This window comes from Aulonocara stuartgranti (assembly GCF_965226115.1).
Source record: "Aulonocara stuartgranti genome assembly, chromosome: 17".
In the NCBI taxonomy this organism is placed as follows: domain Eukaryota; kingdom Metazoa; phylum Chordata; class Actinopteri; order Cichliformes; family Cichlidae; genus Aulonocara; species Aulonocara stuartgranti.
Window position 1 is genome coordinate 29,985,111 of NC_138953.1, and position 21,553 is coordinate 30,006,663.

At 40.4% G+C, this 21,553-nt stretch overlaps 1 protein-coding gene across 3 annotated transcripts in view; it reads left to right on the plus strand.

Annotated features, from left to right (window-relative positions):
- The window catches only part of plxna4 (plexin A4), a 255,363-nt gene that overhangs the window by 192,090 nt on the left and 41,720 nt on the right, over nt 1–21,553 (plus strand). For all 3 annotated transcript variants that reach the window (XM_082509992.1, XM_082509991.1, XM_082509990.1), the window contains exons 10-21: nt 3,187–3,387; nt 4,235–4,331; nt 6,314–6,501; nt 9,660–9,811; nt 14,264–14,381; nt 15,352–15,488; nt 16,280–16,447; nt 16,759–16,852; nt 18,810–19,043; nt 19,479–19,625; nt 20,111–20,345; nt 21,046–21,188. In XM_082509992.1, coding sequence (XP_082366118.1) covers nt 3,187–3,387; nt 4,235–4,331; nt 6,314–6,501; nt 9,660–9,811; nt 14,264–14,381; nt 15,352–15,488; nt 16,280–16,447; nt 16,759–16,852; nt 18,810–19,043; nt 19,479–19,625; nt 20,111–20,345; nt 21,046–21,188 — 1,914 coding nt within the window. The remainder of the gene's footprint in view (nt 1–3,186; nt 3,388–4,234; nt 4,332–6,313; nt 6,502–9,659; nt 9,812–14,263; nt 14,382–15,351; nt 15,489–16,279; nt 16,448–16,758; nt 16,853–18,809; nt 19,044–19,478; nt 19,626–20,110; nt 20,346–21,045; nt 21,189–21,553) is intronic.

Below are 21,553 nucleotides of genomic sequence, written 5' to 3' on the forward strand. Positions count from 1 at the left end.
TGAGTTTTCTGCTATGCTCGGGTCCTATTCTGCTATACTACTATAAATTTCATATTAGGCTGTGTTAGCTGGTTGCCAGACAGTGTAATGACATCATGGTGTATCATCTGTATCATAATATTCAACTTTTGAGGAAATTAATTTGATTTTGTTTTCACAAAATGAAAATAAAGTGCTTCTTCAAGTGTTATATGTGTATAAATACACTTATATGTCCTATACTCGGTTATTTTGGCTCATTGACTTTAAGGCAATTATGATATCATAATATCTGATATGGATAAGAACCTTTAGTGGCCTGGATACCTGTGTGAAAGAGTGGTTGGTCAACTTTTCATCATATAGTGCAGTGCGGTGAGCTTGTATGCATGAGCCTCTAGACCAAGGCTCACAGTACAGGTTTGAATCTGCTGATTATGTAATGATTTTGCAGAAGCAAGTCCTTTTCAACCAACTTTTAATGTAAAGAGACATTTTCTTCTAATCTTTTCATCAATCTGAAAGGATAGATTTTCACCTTTAATGTTTTATCCAGATTTCAACAATGTTTTAATGTCTGGCAAAGACATTAAAGTTTTTCAGTCTTTTCAGCAGCAATGCATATTTTTGATCAAAATGCAATTTAACCATTCTACTAAAGTGGAAAACTAGTTCAGTCCATAACATTTTTAGTTGATGACATTCATTTTATACTGTAATGTGATTTTGTTTTTGTACATACAGTAAAATTTCTGTTAACCTTAGTCTACACGCATGTGCAAAAGAAGGGGAATTTTGCTCATCTCAAACACCACGGTGAAATTTAACTGCGCTTGCATGCATGCATCTATTTCCTGTGATGTTTGTGTGTGTGAAATCCTGTCTCCTCGTCATCATATGCGGCTATCAGTGTTCATCTGTGTCTTGAAAATTCAGCATAAGTCCCTGTGTTAAGTCATACTCGGGTGCTTTCCATGCCTTCATTTCCACAAACCAGATCAAATTCATTGTCCCCCATTGTTCAAGTGTATTAACTGGAAGAGACATGATTAAAAATGGATTGCATCTCTCTTTGCTCTCCCACTCATTTTCATTCACCAAATATGACCCTTCGTTCTTAGGAAAATGAGATTTGGAAGAGCAAACACGCATGCACCGCAACTTCCTTCCTCTCCTTCACTGCTGAACTCCCTCACCCTGTGTGTCATTTATCTATAATGACTTTGTGAATAGTGTCACAGAGCGTTCCCCTCTCTCACCACACAGCTATCCAGTCAGTCACTCACTTAGCCTAACCCAATCAAGTGGCTTTTAATGAACTTCAAACAAGTGTTATCACCCGGTTCAACGTGCGCTATGCTTCACTCCCCCCAGCTCCATCCGCGTGGGGGCTCACCTTATCTGCTCTCCCTCTTTTTACCGTCTTTTCTTCTCCTTCTTTGACATGCTAAAGCCCGTCCTGTCACATACACTTAACGGTGTTTTTTTCCCCCCATTGCTGTGTTCTTTTGTTGTTCTTCTCCTTCATTTGACCAATTTTGCCATCTCTTTCTCTCTATTTCAACTACCCTTCAGAGAAAATAGTACTTAGGGAAGCGCTGTTCTTCATTTTCTCTCTTTACCCTGCTTTACCACCCATTTTACCTTTAACTTCTGGTTGTCAGTCACTTTCCTGTTCTCCTGATAATGCTTTTTGTTTCAGTTATCCTCTGTGGTCTTTGCCTTTCCTTTTCTGTCCACCCCTTCCCCTCTCCTCACCTGTTCTCTTTTTCTCCTCTTCATCCTTCAGGCGAGTCATAGGTGCTCTATATTTAACCCACTAGTCACACCTGAATGGATTGGCTGTTAATTTTAGACCTCCAATTGCTAAGTGACTTTTACCTCTGTCTTGGTCTTCCCCTTTCTCTGTTATTTTTTTTCACCTAACATGGGCACAAGTATCACAGAAAAAAATCACATTTTCCACAGCAGACCCTAGATTTTGAAAAGGAAATGCACAAATTCAAACTCAGAGCTCATAGTCTATCAGAATAAGTACCTTTTTTGTTATATCATTAATGCTCCTCTCCTGTGGGTAATGACATTAGAGTACCTATTGACCTTCACTCGTTGAATGTGAGCAGGCCACGGGCCTGTAGGAAACACAGCTGACCTCTACTCAACAGAAAATCGAACAAATAAAAGCACTAAACACTGAAAATATACTGAAGTGTCATTAAATTAAACTAATGTTTGTGAAGTACTGTTAGGTGGTATGCTATCTAGTGAGATAAATGATAAGTGTGAATGTCTCTGTGAATTTGCAGCTCATTGTGTGTTAGTCAGATTTTAGGAAATGCCCTGATGCAAGCAGCAACTTTCCTTACTGCCTAATAAAAAAATTAAACCGATTTAAATTGTTTTCTTTTTATTCACATCATGAAAAACAGCATAGGTATGAACTTTTTTTTGCAAAAAACAGTCCTATAAGCAAGACTGGGCTAGCCTTGCAGGAGATCAGTGCTGCATTTGACCCCAATGATGGGAAAGAGTGACACATCTTACTGGGAATATCAAGAGAACCAAAAGGACAAAAAAAAAAAACGACTTTCACTCCAAAACCTTTACAAAAGTTACATTAAAACAGAGACCAAAAAACTATTTTGGTCTCTGTGGGTAGCTAGCCTATGCATTTGCACTTTTCATCCAGATATGGGAGTTGAGGGATTTTGATTGGCAGGTGTCTCAACACAGCCAGCTATAACTTGTTGGTGTTTGCTAATTGAAGTTGATGGACCTGTGCACTGTGTTTGTGGTCTCGGTTCCTTTTTGAAGAATGTTTAATGGGATAATTTGACAAAAGAGATATCCTTCTCTTTCAGTTTTGCTGACAGATATTTTAGGATTTTACTGGTTATTAATTAGCAGGCGTGTTTCTCTTACTTGTGAATCCATGTTTTTAAAAAGCTTTCATTCATCTTTCATATGGTCTGTGGATTAAATGAAGTGCAAGTCACTTTAAGACAGTGCTTACACTGCAGAAATCAACTGCACTTCTAACAACAGTGAAGTGGAGAATGCATTTGAATCAAAATATACAAAAGGCTTACTTAAGCAAAAGCTCAACAGCGACACTGTTGGATCTCTTTGAGGTAATGAGGTTTTATTTGCAATTTGGCATTAGACCCACTGACCACCTTTCTTGTTTCTCTGCTGCTTTGCCTCCAGGGGTGTCCCCAGTTGCTGCCTGCAGAAAGGATACTGGTGCCTGTCAATGTGGTGAAGCCCATCACCCTACGGGCTAAAAACCTTCCTCAGCCACAGTCTGGACAGAGGGGTTACGAGTGTTTGCTCACCATCCAAGGAAACGAGCACCGGGTTCCTGCCCTGCGCTTCAACAGCTCCTCGGTGCAGTGTCAAAACACATCGGTGAGAAGAGTCTGTCTGTGGGTGTCTGTGTGTTTTCAGTGTCGCAGCTTGTGTGACATATTATCCTTGACCACCACCCACCTACACCTATCTTTGTACGGATGGCCCATGTCTGCAAACTTTTTCTATAAAAGTTAGATTACCTATAAAAGATGTTTTTGCAATCTCTCTCCTTCACATACAGCCACATGCACACACTGATTCCAGCTGAGGGATTTTTGGTCTTCCAGCTAGACAGGTGGTAGATGAGATAAGTGCCTAACTTTGTCTCTAGCTGCAATGATTCTCCATTCACTGACTGAATAATGCATTGACAGGAACGAAGGATGAGCATGAAAAAGGCTTTATGCTGGTCTTGATGCTAATTGTCTGTTGATACAATAACATCCCATCTTCCTGTCTATCTTCATCACTCGAAGTGTGTATGTCAGTAAAGATGACTGTGGGATTTGTGCGCATAATCACTGCACATTCCAAATATTGTACTTTGATTGAGCTGTGAAGGAGGGAAACTGTAATTTAGCAGAAAATGATGATTCCTGCACCAACCCTCCATTCTGCTAGTGTTACAGAACCAAATGAAAAATAATCTCTCAATGCTCGCTGGTGTGTATAGTGTGCGTTTGTGAGTTTAAAGCATGTGTGTTTGAGTTTGTGTGTGTATTTTCACTGTGCGCGCGTGTGCACATGTGTACAGCAACTTGTTGAGGATGGATTTTTGCATTTTCAAAAAAGTATTTTGATACCACAGGCTTTTTCAAACTTAGAGAGAAACAGTTAAGACTTTGTATCTCTCATTTGCTTTTCCCATGTCTCTTCCTTCCCTCTCTGGTTGCTATGGTGATAGTATTTCTATGATGGGATGGAGATGAGCAGTCTTCCCGTGGAGCTGACCGTCATCTGGAACGGAGATTTCAGCATCGACAACCCCGCCCACAACAAAGGTAAGCATGCACAGATGCATGAGCATCTGTGTATGCACAGGCACACACATGTGCATACATGCACATCCACACACGGACACACGCACACGCATATCAGCTCTTTCCATATTTCTCGTAGTATCATAGAAGAACATATTGAGTTCACAGTCTCTTACAAACTCACTTAAACACACATGTGCATGCACACATAGACACACTCCAAAGCTGCTGCTTCCCCATTGTTGCCCTTGGAGCCCATCTCCATGGCAACAGGCGGGTGGTGTGCTGAGGTGCAGCATCCATTCCCTGATGTTGCCATGTAGTGGTTAACTTTACCACATCCTCTCATACGCTTTCGTTTTGTCTCCCCGTCTGCCTGTCCAGCACATGACTGTTGTCTTTTTGTCTTTTTTCAAACTCTCTAAATTTAGTTTTCTCACTACCGTTCAAACATAATGTCCCCCAATTCTGCTGTTTCTATTATTTTGACACCTCTCTATGAGTTTGGCAATCTTTCAGTCTCCGTCTCCACTGCCTCTCTCCTTTATTTTATTCATTCAGTAAAGCGCACTGACATAAATTTCACTTCAGCCAGGACCACTATAGGCATAAAAGAGAGTATTTCTATCTGTAGTCATTCTTATTTTGTGGTATGGCTCTGTTCTCTGTCCCAGAAATTGGAAGAGCAAATGCAAAAAAACCTTTGCATCATATACAAAACAAATGAGAAAACATCAATGACAAAAAATGTGGCATTAAGTTAGAAACAGCATGAGAGATGCTATAAGGCATGTTGCAAAGTGGCTTGCAGATGGTCAGTAACCGTGGGTGGGTTAAAGCAGCTTAAAAATCACCAACTAGATGTTTAAATTGGTATCAGGTGAAGCCATCAGCTGGTGTGAAGCACTGAGCTCAGCTGTTTTACTATGACTGTAACTGAACTTGCTTTTAGGGCCTGTCTGATATAACACTAACTACTAAGCCCTAGTAAAGAAATTACATTTATTATTTCTTTCTCTATATGTAGAGAACAGGGGAGTACATTACATTTCTCTATTATTATTATTATTATTTCAACCTTTCTTAGTTTTTTTATGTCCAACCTTTCATCCTTTCATGGTATATCAGCACTGGGTTTTTAAGAATTCAGGATTCAGCTGCTGAGCTTGATTCAGTTTGGCCACTGACAATCCACCACTTTAAGTGATTCATGCTGGGGGTTATACTACTCTGACAGGAAAACAGCTTATTTTAACCAAAGGCAGTGGAGTCAGGCATAAGAAGCATGTTGTTAAAATGTGTATTATATGCCAAAATGACACTGTGCTGTAAGGCAAAGTTTGTAGAGTGTTTGTGTGTGTTTCTGGTTGTGTGCATGAGTGTCTGAGTCAAATGTGCTCTACAAAACATATCCTTAAGCATAACTGCAGAATCAAAGAAGCAACAGAAGTTAGAGAACCTTGAACTAGAGACTCCTCCACTACTCTCTTCCTTCCTTTGTTTGCTTGTGGAGGAAGAGGCCTATAGGGCTTTTTAAAAAATTTAGTTATTTTTTGATGGGCAGATCACATACAAAATTAATGGCAATTAAAAAGAAAATGGTTGCTCTGTTGCCATGGAGATGATATGTTAAATGTGCGGTGGGTGAGGAGTGGCAGGCGGCAGTAGTGTAGGAAACTCAGAGGCAGGGTGGGATGCCTAGGGAGTGTGTAGAGATGATGATGGAGCGATAATGAGACAAAGATGTCAACAAATGTCTATCATAATATTCAGTTTATTTATAATTTTTTTGCATTGTTCAAACAGCTTTATGTAGATGTTGAGTGATTTGGGTAAACTATAAAACAGTTTCTTTTGTGTTTTGAAGTCTTTTGTTACTTTATTTGATTTTTGCCCAGAATAATTTTTAGCTGCATTTGGAGTCATCATTTGTAAAAAGCTTGTTCACTTTTCTCCCTTCTTTCTCCCGTCTATCTTTGTCTTATCTCCTCCCGCCTGCGCAGTCCATCTATACAAATGCGACGCCCAACGTGGAAGCTGTGGTCTGTGTCTGAAAGCGGACCCTTTGTTTGGGTGCGTCTGGTGCAAAGGAGAGAACCGCTGCACCCTCAAGCAACACTGCGCCAATGAGAACACGTGGCTAGAGCACAACGGCATCAACAGCAAGTGCACCCACCCACGGATCACCAAGGTGAGACGTATGCATCAGCGTCCACATGTGTTCACACAGTTTACACGTTAGCACATATACGGACCAATCAATCCAGCTATTATTGTAAAAACCTTTTGCCTGAAAGGCCATACATACACACCTTAATTATAGTGCGCTCGTGGGAACATAGTCATACTCATCACCTCACTGACGGTGTGGCAGTCGATCATCTCAACATAATGGCAGAGGCTGTGAGTCATTATCAGCTATTCAGTCTGACACCATTTGTGAAGAAGGATATGTTTTACACCTTTTTGTAGTGCAGCAACACATCACAGGAAAAAAAACAAGTTTCAATGATAATGGCATACGAGAACTACAATTACAGCAGTCGTGTAATTTAGCATTTTAGATGTCTTTTCTTCAAACCGTAGGGGGACAGTAGTTATTTTTTGCCAACGTTAACTCGAAATGTCAATGTACAAACACATATACAGATCTAGAGAGACAAATCATCCTCACTCTTGTTAGTTATCAATCTGCTGCACAGATGTTCAGGTGAATCCCTGCTTAACCCAGCGCCATGTGGGGTAAATAGACTTGACCTGTGCAAGACACATAAAAAGGGTGAAAGCAGCAGTGATAAGGGTCAGCAAGATGAAGGATAATAGGACATAAAGGAAAGATGGATGGAAAGCTGCCAGATGAAGGAAGAGGAGGGTGGATTTGGGGGAAGGGGGAGAGGCAGTGATGGATGGCTAGGCTGAGCCAGAAAAGAGTCACATGAGGCTGAATGACTGAAAAGAGTCCCCCCTTTTACCCGGGTCCACTTTTCCAGTGATGGATATAAAGGTCCACTCTGCATCCTTTTCCTGGGAGGAGAGTTGAGGGCAGATGATGACTGACTGTGGATGAAACATAGAACAGATAAAAACGACAACGAGGGGAATCCCTTTTGTTGTCCTGGAGATTGATACGGACAGAGAGTGGGAAGAGGGGTGCGGAAATGGAATCTGACCCTCTATCATCCTGGATGTAGCGGCATTCAAGTAACTGCCTGATCACAAGGAATCTGGCTGCTCGCTCATGAGATGTTAACCTGATGGGTTACGACAGAATCGTCTAATTTCCCCCGAATTGCTTCTAAATAAAGGAGCAAGACAGATAGAGGGAAACAAACATGGGGGAGTCATAAGAAGAAAAATAAAGGGGCTTATTGTAATTACTCGACCCTCACAGATGACCCAGAGTACTGTCATTATTGTTATTCGTTCAAAATCAACTCTTAAGAAGAGTGATGTCATGATGGTAACATTTTGTCCCCCCCCCCCCCCCCCCCCCCCACCCTTACACTTATTTAAAGAGTCTGGATCAGTCATTTGCACTCTGTCATTCCACTTCTCTAATGTTTGTCTTCTCCCGGAGCAGTGGATTTATTCTTGGAGATGGGCCTGTATTTCTCCTTACATCCCCGAGGCTGCAGCGGGGACATATTGCAGCCTTCTCACGTCCCCCATAAAAACTGTCAGTGGGTGAGGAGTGAGGACTTTCCCAAGACAACCCAGGCCCTAATGCATTCTAATACGCTTCATTATAATGACATCTCCCATCAACAATGAGAGGGTGAGACTCACATAGAAAGATGAAAAGTGAAAAGGAGAGAGAGAGAGAGGGAGAAGTGATTAAGTGTTTGCCTCTACCCAACCGTCAATTATCTTGTCAAAGTCACAAATCTAATCAACGCCTCATTGCGTCTCTCCTCTTCGCTCTCCCTTCTCTCTCTCTCTCTTGGTTTCTTTTGCTTCTTCCTTCCCAGCTTCCCTCAAAGTCCTTCTCCCGCTCCATATTTGTTAATAAATTGAGAGCCACGAGGCATTGTGTGCAATCTTTTTAATTGCATGTATTGTAGCCCTGTTCCCAGAAGGCTCTGTTTTTTCATTAAGATATCAGCAGGGAACTTTATTAATCAGCGACGCCGAAGCATACGATAACGATATCTCCCATATGACAGTCGCAGGACTTGTGTTGTGCATGACCTGGCTTGAGTTTGCCTGAGTTATTTGACTGGTGAGTTCAGTACTCAAATAGTCAAATTAAATGCTTTTGACGTGCTTGCGGTAGTGACATACGGAAAGTCACGCTTTAAGCTATGAGATAAAGGCAAACACACACACTCACACAGCACTCTACCTGTGAACACCGCAGGGGTTCACGCTGCCAACTTTTACACTGCACAGAGAAATGACAGTCACCATTAAAGCTGGGCTCCTGCCTGCAGCATGAAGCCTAGAGGACTTTTATTTGGCAGAGACAGATAGACACAGACTATTCTGTGTCCATCTCTCACATCCATCCATCTGGACGGGCCTGATGATGTGTACTCACACGTACACTGACTGGCCAAAAAGTAATTGTGTGAGTAAAGTGTTGATGGATGTTGGAACCACATCATCAACAATGAGAGATGTTACTGATAAATCAAAGGACATTGTGATTACTGCAATGGTGTCACCCGATGCCATGATATAAGTTAATCTTATGAAATACTTCACAGTAGATTTCAGTGTACACCAGATAGAGAAATGACAGTTGTTGACCCCGAGTCTTGACCCTTTACCAATCACTGCATCGGTCCCGTTCCCCAAGCTACAGACTGCTACCTAATGTGTGAACTTGAGCGCTTATCCCCAAGGACCTTGTGAAAACCAGCCATAAACTAAAGAGTTGACTACCATTTGAAACACCCTTGTGATATTATTTTTTTGTACAACCACAAATTTATAACATGAATATTTTTGTGCCATATTCTGGTTCATTCAGATTTCACATTGTTTTGCATGCCTATTTGTTCATTTGAGATAAGCCTCAAATACAGTTTTCTTTTAAAATAATGACCTCTAAACCTAATTACACAGATTTGGATAAAGAATGGACAGGGTTGTCCAGTTAATGGAAAGCTAATGGAAACATGTGAGAGATTTATTATGTTAATTCATTAAACTATCAATGAATTATGGATTAACTTACTACTTAACAAAACTAACTAAATTATATATATTGTCTCATTGCTGTTATCATGCACATTACCTTGGAGAATTAGCTTTCCACCACTTTCTATTTTTACGTTGTCAGGAAAATAATTGTGTTGCGTAAAAAAAACGAAACTAAATAATGTTCATAATCATCATTTCCAACAGATCACCCCTCTGCGAGGCCCCAGGGAAGGTGGCACACTTGTGACTATCCATGGTGAGAACCTGGGACTGGACTTTAGGGAGATTCAGGGTAATGTGAAGGTGGCTGAAGTGGATTGCACTCCAATACGTGAGGGCTACATCCCTGCTGAACAGTAAGTCACATGTTGATCACAGTAAATGGTAAAAAAATAAGGTAAATGGCCTGCATTTGTATAGCCCTTTTCTAGTCCTTAAGGACCCCAAAGGACCCCAAAGAGCTTTCACATAATGAGCAATTAAAAAAGGTGACATGACTAAGCATTAAATAACATATCATGAAATGGTCATTATCAGCTTAAAAACATTCATTCAGAGCTGCAATGCCAAACCTTTGACCTTGTGGTAATGAGTGTAATCACACAAACACTAATGCCGGTTGCTTACGATGAGGAAAAACCCCTCTAATGGTGTCCATGTTTGTCCTCACCATTGCTAGCTTCCCTATTTTAGGCTGTAATCCTTCTCTGAATGAATGAAATAGATCAAAAATGTATCCAATGTTCTTGAGGTTCTAATACAAAAGGTTCCCCCTAATTTCCATAGACTATTCCATTGAGTGTGATCGTTTGTCTCAGTTCTGGCACACCAATCAATAGAGGTTGAAGTAACACAGAGATAGGTTACAGCTCTTCACACTAGGGTTGCCAACTCCCTGAAAAATAAATAAGGGACACCTCGTGGCCAGGGCCGGGCGACCCAGTTGTCTTCACCCTTCCCAGTGTGGTGAATTTTCTAGCTCTTTTTTTGTGTGTGAAATTATTTTTTTAACCATTTGACTTGAATTTGATTTAAGTAGATGTGTATTCTTTGTGATATGAACACATGTGAAACAAATGATCATTTAGCCATTTATTTTTAGCTCAAAATGACAACATTAACACGATAAAACAGGTCTCTTTCTTAAACAGAAGCCTGTCATGCTTAACTTTTGAGAATATAAGTAAATCTTTCTTTAAAAGAACTTTGTCCTGCTTAACTTAAAATAATAGAAAACAATAGAAAGAAAAACATTCTTGTAACAGTGCACATTTAGTGCATTTAGTACAATTGGCTTAATGCTAATCAGCTGCTCCTGTTTGTAAACCCGCTTGTTCCCATGATTACGCATCATAACTCATCATCATTATTCATCTATGTATTACTTTTATGTATTAGTCATCTATTTGTTGTAATCATCTATCCTTACAGTTGTTTATTACACAAAATAAATTATATTATCACGCTTCTGGCCACATAGCACTGATATTCACTGCACATGGCCATAGTAACTTTTTCCAGCCAGGTGTTTTCCTTTTCCCATTTTTCCCTTTCTCTGAACAAACATTGCTGCTCTAACGCTGGGCTTACACTGTGCGGTTTTAGGCCCATTTTGAGCCGATTTTTGAGTGATCGGACCGATTTTGGCCTTCATCGTGCATCGTGTAGTATACGTGGGGTAACGAGAAGTGATTAACACCTCACGACCAACTCCCGATCATCAATCGCTCGTGAGGGTCTCACCACAGCCGCTCACACTGCTCGCGCGCAAACACGTAAACGTTGGTGTAAAAGATGGAGCAGCACGGCTGTGCAGCGTGTGATCTAGACACAAGCGATGGAGGCACACAACCGTGAAAATAGTTGGATTTACACTGCTGCTCAGTCACAGCTGCCCGATCAATGTTTTTCATTAGCAATTTAGCAAAGTTGATGGTGGTGGTGTGTGTGTCTGTGTGAGTGTAATGCTGGGCTTACACTGTGCGATTTTTGGCCCATTTTGAGCCGATTTTTGAGTCGTGCGACCGTTTTGGCGATCGGCCCGATTTTGGCCTTCATCGTGCGTCGTGTATCGTGTAGTATACGTGGGGTAACGAGACGTGATTAACACCTCACGACCAGCTCCCGATCATCAATCGCTTGGTCGGGAGGGTGTCACCGCAGTTTGTCACACTGCTCACGCGCAAACACAAATGTCGGCGAAAAAGACGCCGCAACACGGCAGTGCAGCGTGTGATCTGGACACAAGCGATGGAGGTACAACTTGTAGAACTTTGGAAAGCTCATCCGAGCCTTTTCGATGTGGCCTCAGAAATTATCACGACACAACAACCGTGAAAATAGTTGGATCTACACTGCTGCTCAATCACAGCTGCCCGATCAATGTTTTTCATTAGCAATTTAGCAAAGTTGATGGTGGTGGTGTGCGTGTCTGTGTGAGTGAAAGACGGAGAGAGCGAGCGACAGATTTTCTGTTATAACCTTCATTTTATGGAGGCACAGTGTGAGCACTCAGGTCGCATCAGAGCATCGGGCGGTATAGTGTGAGACCTGCATCGTGACCTACCAACTTCTAACCCCTGCGAGTCAATCGTGCAGTTTGAGCAGGAGCTGAATAACGTGACTGAAAAAATCGCACAGTGTTTGCCCAGCTTTAGGTGTACTGTCGTCCGAGACTTGCACCGCAGTGTCGGCGTTTGTTTCCCTGTTGGCCATGCTTCTTGTTGTGGTCATCTGTTGTCTTCCGGTATTTTCTCCGTAAGCGACCTTTCCTTGACCAATGAGATGAGCGGTAATCTGAATTGTCATACTCGAATTGTCATAAGTGTGCTGTCAGCTCATTGGTCACAAAGCAGGAGAGGGGCTGGGAATTATGTTTTCAAACAAAGCGTGAATTCCATTAAAAGTTATAGACTACTTTTGATTCTCACTGTATTACGGGACAAAGTGCGTCCCTTATTAGCTCAACACGGGACGTGTACTTTTGTTTCGAAATACGGGACGATTCCGTATTTTAAGGGACGGTTGGCAACCCTACTTCACACTATGAAAACTGTATCCACTGGAGGGACCCCACAATACTCAAGATAGGTCTGAAAAGTTCAATTTAATTCAATTTCAATTAAACTGACACTCAGTTTATGAAAATGTCACGCAATGCTTTAGCTACTGTTGTTAGCTAAGGCATTTGTAGCCTACAACCAAGCTTCTTTCAGCTGCTCCCTTATTTACAAGGGGATGGCACCGTGGCTGGATGCACATATTTGATTTGGCACAGATATTTATACCAGATGCCCTTCCTGGCACAATCCTCCGAGGGATTTGTGTCTATTCCCAGGCTCAAATGGGAAACCCTTTATTTATTAGGTGAGTGCGTAAACCTCGACATTATGGAATAGTCTAAAACCAGCCTTTGTACATTTGACTCTTATCAGTGACAAAATGCGTGCTGGACATACTGGCATAAAAGATATCAGGATGATACGTTTTTTCCCAGCAGATTGAATTAAGAACTTGCAGAACAAAGTTAGAACTTAGTGGAGAGGCATTAATTCATTTTCCTGAGTGGGATTTAATTGCACTGTCTTTACCACTACTACAGGAATGTCGCTAGAGACATTGTATTTAAAACTCTGTCATGTTGCAGAATACAGAGGGACTGATGTGGCACAGATGTTCTCAGTCAGCACTGTGTGAACTCCCTTGGCAAAGGCTTGAATGTAACGAATGTTAATTCAAATGGAAAAATCCTGCTCTGCATTTTCAAGCCCAACCTACAGCAGGAGTCTGTTGATACTACGTACTAAATATTGAAGCATATTATATAGATTCTGTGTGAGCACAGTCACAGACCTTTGCTGTTATGGGATTTAAACTGAAAGAACTTTGACCACAGCTGAACACTTCATGTCCTGAAGGGCAAAACACTTCCCTAAGCACACAAACAGCACTTAGTTCAGTGTGTTAGCAACTTGACATATCCTTAACAACACTGAGGGTCAGTTTGGTAAAGTAAATCCGTTGGGCATCTTTCTTTGCCTTTAGACAACAATTCTGATGGCAAAAGAGCCAAACGGGACAGGCCAAATAAATAAATAAATAAATAGATAAATAAATAAATAAATAAAAAAAAAAATAAAAAAAAATAAAAACCAATTCAATGTAGCGTGGTCTTGGTGGTTGCATAAGAGATATGATCTCAAAGTTGGCATAATCTTCTGACTAGCAGAATGTATATGAATGTAAACTAATTTAAAGTCAGAGCAGTGCACTTATACAGTAGAAGCAATGCTGTGGGTGACAGAGCACAGTTCCTCCCTCAGTAGCACACACAACTCCAATAATCTTTTTTTTTTTTTTTTTTTTTTAATTCAGGAGGTTACATTTAGTTGACATACGAGTTTAATCCAGCGCTTTGGCTCCTTTCAGGTGCGGTCTGTAAAATTATTAAAACTAGTTTAAAGTTGGCTTATCAACAGACCCCGTGCTTCTTCTGCTGAGAAAGAAAGTTGTGTGCCAGCACTTTCTAAGCAAATGCTGACCCAGCAGAAGAGGTAGCTGCATTTGAGGTCATATGTAAAAGGATGGAGACTTTTTGCTTTCTCTCCTACAAGTTGGCAGCGCGGGGGAGGTGAAGCTGTTGGCAAATAATGCATTATTTTATCAAGCTTTAAGACGGGTCTAGCTATAAATCTATTAAATAACCTGCTTTGCATTTCCCAGCGACGCCAACTGGTATAGTACAAGTAACTGTGCAATTACACATGCTTTGTTACATATTCTACAATTGTGCCAATGTTTGTTTCCAGGATTGTGTGCGAGATGGGTAGAGCTGAGATGAGCCAGTATACTGGGAACGTGCAGGTCTGTGTCGGGCAGTGCACATCTGAATTTATGGCAAAATCCTCCAAGTACTACTACTTTGTGGTGAGTGTTAACTTCTGTTGTTTTTGTGTAATTGTATGTGGAGTTTTGCAGACTTTAAAAAACTAGCAATTTGATGGTTAAAAATTGAAACGTGTGCTTCTATTAGCAGAAGGGCAACTATACTGCATGTGTCACCCTCGGCATGTTAGCACCTTGCTTGTAGCTGATCAGTCTTCTCACCTACTGTGTTAAGTAGGTGAGAACATGTATGTACATGTTGCTTTTTTGGCTGTGTTCCAACATGGTGTGGTTCTCACTGAGAGTCTGCTTCTCAGCTTTTCTGTCATGCATGTATCAGTCGTGAGACATGACTGACAGTTACTAATGAGAAGAAAATGAAGAAAAAACACGAACGTTGATAAAAAAACCCCGAAGTGAATAACAAATAAAAATTGAACATTAACACATGAAAACACACATTACACCTTTTTTAACATTCACTCTGCGTATAATTATTCTCACACTTTCGCTTTCTGAAATAAATTAGCAATTGTTAATGTTATGTACGTATTTTATGCTGTGTTATCATTTTTACTGCTATCCATTAATGGGTGCTGGCTGGGTTTATTTCTCAATGGGCTCCCTGCACAGGATTATAGGATGTTAGGTCTAGATGTCCCACTACACAGCAGGCTAAGGATGAGATTATAAGAACACGAAATGGACTGGAGGAGGATTTACTTTATGCCCCACTTCCCCTGAACTGCATCTGCTGCTACTGTTACTTTAATTTACAAAAGTTTTTCATCAGAGAACACGTTAAGTGGAATCAGTGGGTGCAGGTTAAAGTACAGCACTGTGGAAAAGTCTTGAACTATCCCTACTTTCTTTCTAATTTGAGCGAGACTTTCTGGCCATTTTCAGGGGAATGTATTTCTTTGTTTGTCAGACTGCTTATGAATCAGCTATAAGTGACTTTCTTACCAACAGGCTGTTACAATAACATTTATTTTTTTATTGTTTTTACCAGATTCCAAGGATTATCAGTCTTACGCCAAGCCGTGGGCCAGTCTCTGGGGGAACTGTCGTCAACATTACTGGCAGCCACTTTGATGCTGGGAGCAATGTGTCAGTCATGTTCAAGGACCAGCCGTGCACTTATCAGAGGTTAGTTGGAACAAGCCAGCGCTGACCCCGTCAGTCACACTTTAACAGTCAATTAAACGGTCAGGTAAAGCTACTCTTTCACACTACAGGTACAAAACCTTTCTGACATCACAACAATATCTTACTTTTACACATAAAATGAAATATCACAATGCCCAAGGAGGAACTTTGCTACATTATGATTAATCAAGGGTTTGAGTACACCCATTGCTGAAAAAGAAAGTTTTGCAGCTGGACCCCGCACAAATGTTAAATTCAATTAAAACAACTGCATAAAGACAAATGAAAATTAATGCTAAGTACTTCAAATTGCCTTTGTGCTCAACCCTGTCACAGTAGCAGGCTGAAGGTCTACGTTTAACCATCTACACAGCTGCAGAAATATATTAAATACCTTGAGAGCAGAAATAGCGCTGACTTAGAGGTTTTCCAATTTTGAGATTCAAATTTCTACTCAGTGATGCACCAGATATTGCACCATAAATGATTGGGCAAATACAGCATCGTTGCAATGTACCATTTGGCATTGATAAATGCTCAGTTCTCAGTTCAGTCAATACATTATGGATCAATGTCTATTTAACCAACCGTTCAAATGTCTTAACTATTACATCGTTTTTAGTGTTGGAATAATTTAGTAGTCTGCTTAAAAAAGGATATTGACTAGAGAGATGGCTTTTGGGTTTCTTTACATTTAAATACCACTGTACTGATTCCTCCTTTTGTCTGTTGAACTGTACCACTAACATATCAGTACATGTAACTAATGTTTCATCCTGTCATTGTTTTAGGAGGGGTGGCCTATGGCTTACTTGCCGAACCCATGCTTCCCTACATGGCATTGGAAATGTGTCTGTGTCTGTGAGCATAGATAGGGCCCACCTTCAGAAAGACCTCCAGTTTGAATATGTGGAAGATCCCACCATCACCAAGATAGAGCCTGAGTGGAGCATCTTCAGGTATACATTTTTGTCTGTTTACTTTGACTCGTTGCTCACTGCAGAGAGATATCAACAGAATATTTTGCGTCCTGTGGATGGAAATATCTCAGCAGCACAGGTTATTGTCAGATCCTTGTCAGGAGGAAATGAAAAGGTTTAATCGTCTACTGCAACATAATACAAAATTGACAGCGTACAAATTTTGCATTGGGTGCATAAACTAAGCAATGAATAAATAATTCAAATCACCATTTGTCAAAGCAATCTGAGCTGTCTTTTTTTTTTTTTTTAAACCGTCTTTTCTTTTTCCCCTTCTTTTTCTCTTTCAGTGGATATACTCCGATCACGGTGACAGGAACTAATCTGGACATCATTCAGACACCACTCATCAGAGCCAAATACAATGGCCATGAGACACTCAATGTAAGTGAATGTAGATGCAGCGTGGGTGATCAAACAATCACCTCGTGGTTAATTGTGTTATTAAAAACACAATTAACCAAGATAGAGCCTGAGTGGAGCATCTTCAGGTATACATTTTTGTGTTGCAATGCATTCCATTGTTCACTGTTAGGTCCATAATTTTGCAACTTGTTGCTATGTCTTTGATCTCTTGAAATCTGCTTAATTTGTCATGGAATAATGAAATGACAGCCCACACCACTTTGTCCACTTCCTTTGTAGTCTAAAGATAGGTGCACATGTAATTCCTAAAGAGTTAGTGGTAAAGTGTTGTTACAGCCCTTGAGTCAAATGTGAAAGTCTGTACTTTAGTCAATTCTGGATTGTTTGATTTAAATATCCGCTGTGTTGGTACACAGAGGCAAAACCACAAAAAAATCAATACTTGTTGACCTATTTCCATGCAATTTTATTTTACTTTTACTAATGTGGCCCAGGAACAAAAGAAAGTGGCTAATTTAAATGAACACGGCGAGCTATATAGTCAGCCATAAAGTTTCATTTAGTCCAGAGCATTACTAAATTCTTTATTTGTAGGGCTAGGAAGAAAATTCAGTGGCACTGCAGTGCAAAATCAACAGGTTGCAACTGAATAGGGAATAATGTAATTCATCGCCACTGTGTAACAAATAGGAACTTTGATATTGAATTAGAAACCACAGTGATTAGCCTCTTTACCCAGGCGAGGATAGGTAATGCCATGCTTGGGGCTCTGCGATCTCTTTGAAATAAAAGGAAGTAACAAAAGGTGGTAATGCTATCTTTCTTGGTCCATTTAAGCATAGCCCGACACCACGTTTAACATCTGTGCTCAGATGTGCCTCTTTTAGGCATCGTATCTCAAGTGTCTCAGCGTGTCACGATATAGTCTCAATCTGACACAGCTCAGATCTAAATGAAAAGGAGTAAAAATGGACATCCAAAGCATTTGTCCGCAAAAAGAGTTTTTGTTACTTTTTCTTTCTTTCTTTCTTTTCCTCTATTACCTTCTTGTACCAGTGCATGATCCTTGTCAAAGATGTCCTTGCAGGATTTGTCAATTTGATATTCAAGGAGCCAATTAGGGTGACAGGCAATAGTTTGAATGACTGCATGGCAGAGGTTAGTGTGAAAATGTGAAATGTCTGAGAATGAAACCCTGACAGACGGAGAGGAATGAAAACGTTAAGGGGATGTTGAAAGGTGTGCGTCGTTTGACAGTTGCGCGTCAGTCTGTCTTTGTTTTTAAAACTGGTTTTGACACCAAATGAGCAATTTAAATAACATCACATGTCAAATGAGAAACCTCAGCAAAGACGAGAATGAGGGGAAAAAACAGGAGTGGGACACAAAAAGATGTGAGGCGCTGTAATTGAGCAAAAAAGCGGGATCGAGAAAGATGACTGAGGGAATAAGAATTTGTCAAAGAGAGAAGAAAAGATCACAGACAGGAATAACAGGATGGAATAAAGAAGTGATGAGAGGCTGGGGAGGGTTCTTTGTGGAGGGTAAAGAAGGGATGGTAAGACTTAGTTATCACTCCTGAATCTTCACACATCAAAGCGTGATTGCGGTGAGACTGCACAAGCTTTCTAACTGCACCTCATTTAGTGGCTTCCTTTGAGGAAAATACAACAGGTTCTTCTTTGCACTTGGAAATGGAGGAGCTTCCAGTTTCTATTGTGTCTCCAGTGGGTTTAGTGAAATGCACAAGTGTGACATAAAAGGCTGACACTAATGACTTTTGACTGTATGGGTTGGCACATTAGCACTGCCAATAAAGTGAGTGAGCTAACTGGGAACACAGTCAGGCAGTTTGGGTATGATGCATGCTGAGATCCAACCACGAGAAATTTGTTAATAAATAATCTATATTTTTGTATAAATGCAGTAATTTGCAGGCGATAAATTCACTTATGTGCTTTTCTTTGTGAATTAGTTCTGCGACATACTAGGTCCTACAACTATGGTGTGCCAGGCTCCAGAGCTGCCCATCAGCCTAGCCAGACACCAAGAAGTACCTGAAAGACCTGAAGAGTTCGGCTTTAAATTGGATGACTTGCAGATCACACTCAATAACACCAACTTCATCTACTTCCCCAATCCGGAATTTGAACCGATTAGTCCATCCGGAGTCCTGGAGCTTAAACCTGGATCGCCCATTATACTGAAAGTAGGAAGATATCACTCACCCACATATACACTCAGTTTTCATTGTTATAATATTTTATTATCTTTTATTGCCTTTTGTCTGAATGTAAAGACTTTAAATTAAGATATTTTGCCAGTAATGATTGTGTATATCTTAAAATTCATATAGTACACAGCTTAGAAATGATATCTGTATCTTGGGTTAGTCTGTGAAAACTAACCCGAGATCAGTAACATGTCTCAGGTTAAATATTATAGGTATAGAAAGCTCAGCTTAAACTGATCATTTGCATACCCAAGTAAAATAAATTGTAGAGCATTGCACATAACATATCTTTGCCCAGCTTTGCAGTACGAATATATAGATAAACATAAACATATATCATTTGACTCTTATTTCTCTAACCCTTCCACTTTGACGCTGACAGCAATAACATCAATCATTATTCTTTTGAAGGGGCGGAATTTCCTTCCAGCGACCAATAGCGGAAATGGAAAGCTGAACTACACAGTTCTGATTGGAGAGAAGCCCTGCATTTTAACAGTGTCAGAGAACCAGCTCCTCTGCGAGTCCCCTAACCTGATTGGTCGACATAAGATCCTGGTGAGTGACACAGCACATGTCGCAACGTCAAGACATAGAGCAAGACAGACAAACGACGGAGAGGCAGGCAGTGTTGGAGAAGGCTGACAGACCTAAAAATCGATTGAGAGTTTGACAGACAGACCAACAGACATTCCTTGCGTTGCTTTCTATCCTTCCACTTGTCCACTCCCATTCAGATTATGGCTCTAATCCAATCAGCTGTGCGGTTAGTGCCCACAAGCAGACAAAACACAAACAAATAAGCCTTCAATAAGAAGCATTAGAGCCCCAGAAAACTCAATGAAGATTCCATTTGTGGTTTTAAGAGAGACCACTTTGAACAAGGCATTTCCTGATCTTACCACCTGAACCCAGCATCATAGAAAAAAACAGAAGTGTGTACACAAATCAATATGTCTGTCTGTGTGTCTGAGCTTGGACGTTGACTTAACCACATCAATGTAATAGCTATAATCTCCCCTTTTGTCTGTTACTGTCATAAGGCACGTGTGGGCGGCATCGAGAATTCACCAGGTTCGGTCCACATCACGTCCGACAGCCCCCTCAGCAGCACTGCAATCATTGGCATTGCTGCAGCCGGTGCCCTGCTCATCCTTGTCATCGTGGCAGTGCTCATTGCCTATAAACGCAAGTCTCGTGAGAGTGACCTCACCTTGAAAAGGCTGCAGATGCAGATGGACAACCTGGAGTCACGTGTGGCTCTAGAGTGCAAAGAGGGTAAGAGGTTCATGCTAGTGCAGATCAGTATATTCATTTTACACATTTGTTTCCAAGAACATCTAAAGAATTTTGGTTCATTAAATCTATTTACACGGTTTAATTAAATCTTTGTTAGCAATACTAGAAATTTCCTATTTAATCAATAGGTTATGAGAAAGCATTATATAGGAACAAGTCCATTTACCACATCATCATTGTGACAAGAACTTGTTTGTGATTAGGTAGGTTGTAAAGTTTTTTTTTTCTTTTAAATAGTACCTAGTTTTCTATGGTACCTCCAATATCTATCCACTTTAACTTTTAGATTGCTGTCTTTGTGCTAGAGGAATTTAAAAACAAAATAGGAAAGAGGTACCTTTCATCAGGTAATAATGAGGACAGAAATAAAACAAAATCAAAAAGTAAAAATGTAGTGAGCCACAAGGAAATGCCCTTCAAAATTATACAGGAAGCAACTAAGAAACAAAAGGTAAGCTCATGCAGATAAACAGGAAGATAAAGATAGATAAACTGAAGGCAGGGTAGAGGCAAAACATCTAAGAAATAACATGTTTTGCTGGCAGACCATGTTAGATACTATTTTAGATATTATTTTATATGGTAAAATCTATATAATAATAGGTTATAGCCTAGCTAAGAGTTATGTAAGACTTATATGTATATATACTAATAAACAATTTTCTGTTTGGTTTATTAGCATTTGCAGAGCTGCAGACAGACATCCATGAATTGACCAGTGATCTAGATGGTGCAGGTATCCCCTTCTTGGACTACAGGACCTATACCATGAGAGTCCTCTTCCCAGGCATTGAGGAGCATCCTGTCCTGAGAGATCTGGAGGTATGATTCACCAATTTTTATTACAAAGGAAAATGCAACTATTTATTCTTTCTTTCTTTCTTTCTTTCTTTCTTTCTTTCTTTCTTTCTTTCTTTCTTTCTTTCTTTCTTTCTTTCTTTCTTTCTTTCTTTCTTTCTTTCTTTTTAAATAAAATAAATAGGCACTTTTAGTCTATGAAAACATTCCTACTCTTTCAAATTGACTTTCTATTAGGATTCTCTGTTTGTGATAAATTGTTGACACACAGACTCTATATAAGGCCCCGAGTCATCCAGGCCGGTTGGTGACCACCAAGTACTTGTCGCTAAAGAAAAATTAATACTCCTCAACCAGTTGTGAATTGTTCCTGGCAGTCGCTGTAAAGT